Raw genomic sequence first — 8,203 nt, 5'->3', positions numbered from 1 at the left:
GAGGCTGGGGACTGTGGGTGAAGGGGGCAACTGGAGGTGAGATTGACTGGGGGAATGCAGGGAACTGATCAGGGCTCAGAGAGGGCACTGGGACTGAGAGAGATGCATGGACAGAGGGGAAGGAAGGAACCGGGACGAAAGCAGCCAGAGGCCTGGGGTGAGAATGTAGGGAGGGAGACGGCAAATAGGCTGCAAATGAGTGGCCTGAGGGAGGGTTTGGATCCAAAGAGGCCTCTGGAGCCTTGGAGAGCCACTGACTCGAGCGACATTTCCAGGTATGAGTTTTGTTCCTCTTGTTCTGCCTGGGACCAGCTCTCCTGAGCGCTTTGGAGCAGCCTCCCCTGGCTCCAGCTCAGTTCTGTCGGGCATGGCACCCTCCTCCCTTCCCGTGCTGCCCTGCTGAATGTGCTTCATCCCCTTCTGATCTGTAACAGTAGGAGGTGATGAACCAAGGCCTTGCTTGATGGATGAGCAGCACAAAGCTTTTCTCTGCTGCAGGCTGGCTGATGAGCCACAGCCTTAACTGATGGCTGTGCTCCTGCCCGTTGGGGTGCCGGTGTGTGTGTGGGGAGGGGGTAGGGAGAGTGTGTGTGTGGGGAGGGGTAGTTTGCTGGCTTAGCTGAAGTGTTTGGGAATGGCAGTGGAGAGGTTTTGCCTGTGTCACATCACCAACATGGCTTTGTCTCTCCTGCAGCTCTGGAGAGGCTTCATCTGTGCTGCTGGGGCAAGCTGCCATCTCCTCCATGCTGCTGTGCTGCAGAGGTGGGTGCAGGAGGGCAGAAAGAGCAACTTGGGGCTTAAGTTCTGAGTTTTGTAGCAGCCACTCCTGCCTCAGCTTCCAAGGGACAGTGTTAACCTACTGTAAATCCTGTCCTGGAGAAAGCCAGAATCAGCCCAGAAGCCAGGTTCATGTCTGTTTGTTGGGGTGGGGAGGTGTCTCTGTGTGTGTTTTCCTCCTCCAGCTCCAGACCTGGGAGCAAGCTCCCTATGGAATGGAAGTCACCTGCCCACAGCAATGATGAGTGAAGTATAGTCTGAACTGGTATTGCTGGGACTGTGTCTTTGCTCTGACCAGGGCGTGATCACGTAATCTTCTCTCTGAGCTGTTTTAAGCTGAGTTCATCTGGAGTCAACAGCTTTGCTGCTGCTTGAAACTTTTTGGTGTACCCAAAAGAAGTTATAGAAACAAATATTAAGGAGTGTTAGTAATTTCTTATGCCAGAAGAAAACCAAACCCTTGATTTGAGAAGTGAGTGGTCGAAATACTTGGCTGGCTTTGTGTATCCCACTGCAGCCCTGGGTTTAGTGCTGAGCTTGCAGCCAGAGGAGTTTCTTGGTTGTCCTCATGTGTGTGATGTGTCTTGGGAACTCCAGATCCTCTGCCACTGCACCTTCCCTTTTTGTACATGGAGCCTGAGCTGTCTGGCCTGTGGACACCTCATGAGCAGCTGGTTCAGCTGTGCTCTTATCCAGTGACTGCCAGCTTGGAAGCACGAGTGGGTTTGGAAGCGATTTGCAGTGTGGTGTCCAGCCCTGGTGCTCTGCTCTGTGTGAAGTGCAGCCCTATGGAGGCCTGGGCTCATCAAGTAGTGGAAAAAATCAGGAGCTATGCTATGATCTCATCTCTGTTCTCTTCCAGGTCTTGAGGACAGCTTTACATTCACTTCTCCTGAGCAGGAGCTTCTGTGGGGAGTCTATACCTAGGAGAAGAGTTCTGGTGGTTTTCTCCTAACAGGAGAATGGTTGGTTGGCAGGTCTGGGAAAGGACTGAGCAGCTAAGTCACTGCCTTTGAGAGTTTCTGGTGAGTCTGATGAGGCTGTGGCTTGGGGTCACTGAATATTTGTTAGCAGACTTGGTGTGCTCAACTGTGCCTGGGGTGGCTGCTGGATGGGTGACAGAAATGCTTGATGAACACTTCTGCCTTCCCAAAGGGAAGAGAACAGGAATCATGGAGAGAGACTGACAGGTTGTGAAAGAAACTAAAGCAACTGGGATGGAAAGAAGAACAATGCCATGGACTAGAGACAAAGAGAGACAAGCCAATATGGAACCCAAACCCCTGATGGTAGTAGAGGGTCACAACCGATGCTGGGGGCAGGCACTGGGGAAGTCTCAGGCTGGACTCAACAGCAGATGTGAACCAGATGCAGGAGCTGGATGCTGGAACTGGACTCAGGAACACAATAGATTGGGGTGGAAGAGAGAATGAACAGAGACCTCCTCAGGCACCGGCCATTGAAGAGGCTTGATCCTAGTGATCCCTCAACTTGAGCCTGAAGATGCCTTCAATAGGATGGAATCCCTTGTTGGGCAGGTGAGGGTCCTGTCTGCTCCTCCCTGCAGGTGCCACCTCTGCCTTCCTGTACCCCAAGGTGGGGCACAACCTGTGGCAGTGCCCTTGGTGTGCTCAGCAGCAAATCAAAGGCAGAGCCTATGTGCAGTCCAGCCCTTGGCAGGAGCTCTTCCCATCAGCTTCTCCCTGCCAGAAGCAGCCTCTGGCTGTGCAAACCTGCCCTGAACTGCAGAAGGTGCCTGAGTGAGCAGAGCCTGAGCTGGGCAGGGACAGCACTGAGCAGAACTGGTTCTGGTCTAGCTCACACCAAGTCAAGTTCTGTCAGTGATGTGCTGGGCAGCTCCAGGGCTGTTGGTAGTGTGACTGTAATAAGCTAATGGATGAATGTCTGTGTGATACCTGACTGTAGAGAGCTCACCAGATAGTTTAAGTCCAAAGGTTGGTTTAATAAAGTTGGTGTTCTTTGAAGAAAAAAAAACACTTTTATGGTCTATCTTCAGAGCATCCTATACTCACAGTCTGCTTTGGGTGGAAAGAGACCTTTCAAGGCCACCCAGTCCAACCCCCCTGCAGGCAGCAGGGACATCTACAACTGGAGCAGATTGCACAGAGCCCCAAACCTGACATGCGATGCTGCCAGGGATGGGGCAGCTGCCACCTCTCTGGGCACCCTGGGCCAGGCTCTCCCCACCCTCAGTGTCAAACATTTCTCCCTTCTCTCCAGTCTGAATCTCCCTCTTTTGAGTTCAAGCCATCACCCCTTGTCCTGTCACAACTGGCCCTGCTCAAAGGTCTGGCCTCAGCTTTCTGATCTCTTGTGTAAGCCATGGCAGGCCACCAGAAGGTCTCTCTAGATCCTTCTCTTCTCCAGGCTGCCCAAGCCCAACTCACTCAGCCTGGTCTCACAGCAGAGGGCTTCCAGCCCTGCCAGCATTGCTGTGGGCTCCTCTGGCCCTGCTCTAACAGGTCCTGGTCTGTGCTGAGGATTCCAGAGTTGCCCCAGCACTGCAGGGGATGTCTCAGCAGAGGGACAGAGTCCCCTTCCTGCCCCTGCTGCCCAGGACAGGCTGGGGCTGGGCTGGCAGTGCTCTGCGCTGGCTCATCTCCAGTTTTTCTTGTCTCAGCCTCCCAAAGTCCTTCTCCACAGGGCTGCTCTCCAGCCCTTCATCCCCAGCCTGGATTGATACTGGGGGTTGCCCTGACCCAGGACCTTGACCTTGGCCTTACTGAATCTCCTGAGGTTCACACATCTCCACTTTCCAGCTTTTCCAGGTCTCTCTGGGTGGATTTTCTCAGCTGCATCAACTGCACCACTCAGTTTGGTGTCATCTGCAAACTTGCTGAGGGTGCCTTGACCTTAATGCATCACTGCTGAAGATACTGAACAGTACAAACCCCTGAGGGGACACCACTGGTCATCCATTTCCATCTGGACGTTGAGCTGTTGACCACCACCTTCTGGCTGTGAGCAATCATGGTTTTAATGACACTGCTACAGCTGAAAGATCAACCAGGATGTCTGAACAGGCAACGACCCAAGAGGAGAACCTTACCACAGCTTGGCAGTGGCCAGGCATCTCCGAAGCACCACCAAGCCCAAAGGAGCTCTGGAGCTCCCCAATGAGCTGCAGTGGTTGAAGCAGCTCCTGGGGCACACAGGGAAGGGGTGAACCGAGGCTGTGCCAGCCCCGGGGGGCTGCATCTCTGGGAGCGCAGGGCAGAGGCCCTTCAGCTCTCGGGGGAGTAGAGTTTGACCAGGTGCTGGAGCTCGGTGGCGTAGCCGGTGACGGGGCAGCTCTGGTGGGCCTTGACGTGGCTGTAGATGCAGCGGTAGCAGAACACGAAGCCAGAGGTGGACAGGGCGGTGGCGTTGACGCGGGTCTTGCGGCAGAGAGGGCAAACGGTCTTCAGCTGGGGCAGGAGAGCCGAGGTGGCCGCGTGGTCCAGGTGCACTGGGGGCGGGGGCGTGGGGAGCGCCGTCAGAGATTTGATGGTCTCCTGGTTCTCCGAGGAGTACCACCAGTCCAGGAACTGGAGGAAGAAGATGCTGACAGACAGCCCAGTGGACAGGGAGAAGGCAGCGCCACCCAGCGCCTTCCTTGCCGCCGCCTGCACTCGGGATTTGATGCTGTCAAAGAGAGAGGAGACGGAGACACTGTTACTGCTGCCCCTTTGTGCCGCTGCAGGCCACAGCCAAAAGGACTTGGGGAGCTAAGCTCAGAATCCCAGCACAGTGGGGCTTGGAAGGGACCTGTGGGGATTATCCATTCCAACCCCCCTGCTAAAGCAGGGCACCCACAGCAGCTTGCCCAGGAGCACCATGGCCCAGGTGGCTTTGGAAGCTCTCCACACAAGGAGACTCCACAACCTCTCTGGACAGCCTGCTTCAGGCTCCAGGACCCTCAAAGTCACAGCTCTATACAGCTTCTGAGTGCTAAAGAAGTTGGTCAATGTATTCCATGTTTGTAATGAGGCCTCTGCCAGGGTGTTCCTCTCACACTCTTTGAGATTTAGGAAGGCTTCAGGTCCTGTTCAGTTTAGCAGTCTAAACTGGAGAAGTTTAGTCATGGGGTCTGTGGTGACAGGTTGGACTTGATGATCTTTGAGGTCTCTTCCAACCTTGGTGATACTGTGAAGCTTGAATTGAGGGAACATGGACCAGAGAGCCTTTCACTCATGAAGCCCTGTTTTGAACACATGAAGCATGGTCATGACAAGCTGCTCCTCAGCAAAATCAATGAGCTAAGTTCTAGTCCTGTCAGCAATGGCATTGCAGTCCACTTCCTGTGTTAGAGAAGCCAAGGTGAAGGATTAAGGCTGCAGTGTCAAAAAAGACCTTCAAACATGGGTCTCCTGGAGAAGAGGAGGCTCAGGGGAGACCTTATTGCTGTCTACAACTCCCTGAAGGGAGGTTGTAGCCAGGTGGGGGTTGGTCTCTTCTCTCAGGCACCCAGCAGCAGAACAAGAGGACACAGTCTCAAGCTGCACCAGGGGAGGTTTAGGCTGGAGGTGAGGAGAAAGTTTATCACAGGGAGAGTTGTTAGCCATTGGAATGCGCTGCCCAGGGAGGTGGTGGAGTCCCCATCCCTGGAGGTGTTCGAGAGAGGATTGGACGTGGCACTTGGTGCCATGGTTTAGTAGCCACGAGGTGTTGGGTGACAGGTTGGACTTGATGATCTTTGAGGTCTTTTCCAACCTTACTGATTCTATGACTCTAATTTCATTACCACAGAATCCTGTGAAGCTAACCCCTGCTACTTGTTTCCTCATCTACATGAACAAGACCTTTTTGGAGCACGTTTTGCCAACACAAAAGTTCACCCTGAAGAATTTCTGGAGAACCAGAGAGTTTTACTTGCAGCATCACCTTTAAATCAACACCCCCACAGAACCACACCACCCTCCGGAGAGCAGCAGCTAAGCCATGTCCCAACACACCTGAGGGCCTGACTTGAGGGGGCTGCAGCTGATCTCTTCTCCAGGGCCTGGATGTCCTCTGCAGTCAGCCTGACGAGGCGCACACCAGCCAGCCTTAGCAGGGGTGAGTGATGCTGAGCTTTCCCCAGGATGTAGCACAGCTGCTGGATGAGGAACCAGCCCTCCCAGGTCATGTTGACAAAGGGGTAGGCAGCCAGAAAGGCCCTGTAAAAGCGTTTCCAGGGCGATGATGGAGGGTGGATGGAGTACTCATCCTCATCCCTCAGGCTGGCCACCAGTTTCTCGAGCTTTCCTTTCAGGTAAGGAACAAGAACCAGCAAGAGGAGAGACTTCCAGTGCTGCCTCTTCGGCAGGCCGGCAGTGGCCAGCGGCTGCTGCCTGCAGTCTCCCAGAGTTATCCTCTTCAAGCCATAGAAGTTCTCAGAGAAGGAAGCACTGCACCTGGCCAGGCAGTGCTGCTGGAGCAGCAGGTCCAGCACGACGTAGACCTCATCAAACCAGCGCCAGAGAGAGCCGTACCGGCCAGGGTTAGACTCAGCAAGCACCTACGGAACGGGACACGAAACAGGGAGCCCCAATGTGCCCAACTGCAGCAGCTGTGAAGGCTGCCTCGGGCTCGTACAGCCAGAGTCCCGCAGCCTCGGGCTCGTACAGCCAGTGTCCCGCAGCCTCGGGCTCGTACAGCCAGAGTCCCGCAGCCGCGGGCTCGTACAGCCAGAGTCCCGCAGCCGCGGGCTCGTACAGCCAGAGTCCCGCAGCCGCGGGCTCGTACAGCCAGAGTCCCGCAGCCGCGGGCTCGTACAGCCAGAGTCCCGCAGCCTCGGGCCCGCCGGGAGGAGGAGTCGAGCCCCTTCCTCCGCTTCCCTGGCCGCAGGCCTCGCCCCTACCTTGACCAGGTGCTGCAGGGCGGGTTTCACGGCGGCCATGAGGCCGTCTTGTGCCACCGCCTCGAAGATGGAGGGGCGGTCATCGCCGGCCGAGGCGACCGTCAGGTGAGCGCCGAGCTCCGCCATGGCGCCGGCTGCGCTCCCCCCTGCCGCTAGGGGGAGCACCCGTCCCGCAGGGCACCCACCCAGCTGCGGCGCAGCTCCGCAGCCGGAAGCGCCGTTAGGGGGGACGCTCTGTCTCCTGCGCCTCGCCTCTATGGTGCTGGGGGTGGGGCCGGCGCTGGGCGGGGAGGGTGAGTTCTCGCGAGCCCTGCGGGCGCCGCCTTTCCCGCTTCCGGTTCCGCCGCCGCCCACACAGCGGTGTCCAGCCCGCGCCGTGAGTGGGGCCGGAGCCGCCGGGGCGCTGGCGGGGGGGCTGGGGCAGGGTGTGCAGGAGCTGGGAGAGGGGGTGGGATAGGGCGGGGAGGGGCACCGGTGAGGAACTGGGCGGGGCGAGATGGGGATAGGGTGGGGAGGTGCACTCGGGAGGAACCGAGAGCGGGTGAGGGGTACTGGGAAGGCAGTGCTGAGAGCCTGGGGAAGGAGGCTGGGATAGGTTGGGAAGGGGCTTTGGGATGGAATTAGGAGGGGCTGCTGGGAGGGGGTGAGCGGCCGTGGTGGACGCCAGGAGGGGATGCTGAGATATGGTGGAGAGGGAATGAGGAGTAGCGGTGTGGAGCTCGGGTAGGATAGAGCCGAGGGAGTCATTGTGAGGCGATGGGGGAGGAGGGAGGGTCGCTGCGAGCACTGAGTGCAGAGGTACTGGGAGGGGAGCTGGAACAGGCTCCCCAGAGAGGTTGTGGAATCTCCTCTGGGGACTCCGTCTGGATGTGTTCCTGTGTGAGCTGTGCCGGATTCCCTGGCCCTGCTCTGGCAAGGGGGGATGGACTTGATGATCTCTTTGGGTCCCTTCCTACCCCTGACATCCCGTGAGCCTTTGATCCGGTGAACTGGCAGGGTGAGGGACGGGGACTCGGCCATGGGAGGAGGCCCTGGCTGGGAGATGGGGGTGCTGGGGAGTAGGTTGTGTTTGGTGGGCCTGGGAAGGGAGGTGGGATGGGAGGAGCAGAGGAAGCTACTGGCAGGACTGGGCAGGGATGGAGGCTGGGGCACTGAGGTGGGCTGCTGGGGATTCTGGGGAGGAAAGGTGGCATTGGTGGAGGATGCTCCTACAACTGGAGGGTACTGGGAGAGGTCTGGGGGTTGCTGCTGAGGGGGGAAGGCTTGGTGGACACGGGATGTAAGAGGGAAGGCGCCCTGGGAGGGAGGTGGTTGCTGCAGGTGATGGAGGGGCTCAAGTCCTGCTGTGGGCTGTGGCTGGAGGCCTTGGAGGGACTGGTGGCAGAACTGGGGTGTGCTCAGGGTGATTTGAACATCTACATTACAGCAGCTGTGAGGAGGTGATAAAATCCACAGAGTGTTTGAGAGGGGAATGGGAACCATCTAAGGGGTGTTTGCTCCCCAAGAGGGAAGCAAATGGCCTGTCCCAGCACACACCGTTGGGACTGTGGGTTTCTAAAGCCAAGGTGCTGCTTCCTCTCTGCC

General features: G+C 57.2%; 2 protein-coding genes, 1 long non-coding RNA gene and 1 other non-coding gene across 6 annotated transcripts in view; 3 read left to right on the top strand and 1 right to left on the bottom strand.

The window, feature by feature from the left end:
- The first annotated feature begins 4 nt into the window (after window positions 1–4).
- LOC137454951 (uncharacterized) lies at window positions 5–2,573 on the top strand. The gene is made up of 3 exons (XR_010990721.1): window positions 5–275; window positions 695–762; window positions 1,640–2,573. It is a non-coding gene; the product is annotated as an uncharacterized lncRNA (long non-coding RNA).
- On the top strand, window positions 1,012–1,106 carry LOC137454974 (Z30 small nucleolar RNA). The gene has a single exon (XR_010990727.1). It is a non-coding gene; the product is annotated as a Z30 small nucleolar RNA (small nucleolar RNA).
- A 250-nt stretch (window positions 2,574–2,823) lies between the features above and the next one.
- Window positions 2,824–6,776, bottom strand: PEX12 (peroxisomal biogenesis factor 12). Its single transcript, XM_068165400.1, has 3 exons — window positions 6,620–6,776; window positions 5,733–6,277; window positions 2,824–4,422 (listed from the first exon to the last, which is right to left on the bottom strand). Exons 1-3 carry the CDS (start codon window positions 6,743–6,745, stop codon window positions 4,023–4,025), a joined length of 1,071 nt encoding a protein of 356 aa, XP_068021501.1. The 5' UTR covers window positions 6,746–6,776; the 3' UTR covers window positions 2,824–4,022.
- Window positions 6,777–6,916: 140 nt separating this feature from the next.
- AP2B1 (adaptor related protein complex 2 subunit beta 1) overlaps window positions 6,917–8,203 on the top strand; it is a 104,837-nt gene continuing 103,550 nt past the window's right edge. The window contains exon 1 of one of the 3 annotated variants that reach the window (XM_068165392.1): window positions 6,917–6,995. The gene's annotated coding sequence lies outside the window, so the exon portion shown is untranslated. Of the gene's footprint in view, window positions 6,996–7,141; window positions 7,161–7,292; window positions 7,617–8,203 lie in introns of those variants that run through there. The other 2 variants (XM_068165394.1, XM_068165393.1) reach the window with 2 other exon arrangements.

Source organism: Melanerpes formicivorus, unplaced genomic scaffold (genome assembly GCF_026170545.1).
Source record: "Melanerpes formicivorus ecotype bairdi unplaced genomic scaffold, bMelFor1.0.p_v2 SCAF_88, whole genome shotgun sequence".
In the NCBI taxonomy this organism is placed as follows: Eukaryota; Metazoa; Chordata; class Aves; order Piciformes; family Picidae; genus Melanerpes; species Melanerpes formicivorus.
Note: the sequence above shows the minus strand (reverse complement) of the source record. Positions and strands in the feature narration are given on the sequence as shown.

Coding starts and splice junctions, on each gene's coding strand:
- PEX12 (XM_068165400.1), bottom strand. CDS start 6,745: ATGGCGGAGCTCGGCGCTCACCTGACGGTCGCCTCGGCCGGCGATGAC. Junction 6,278..6,619: donor CCCTGCAGCACCTGGTCAAG/GTAGGGGCGAGG, acceptor CCCGTTCCGTAG/GTGCTTGCTGAGTCTAACCC. Junction 4,423..5,732: donor CCCTCAAGTCAGGCCCTCAG/GTGTGTTGGGAC, acceptor TCTCTTTGACAG/CATCAAATCCCGAGTGCAGG.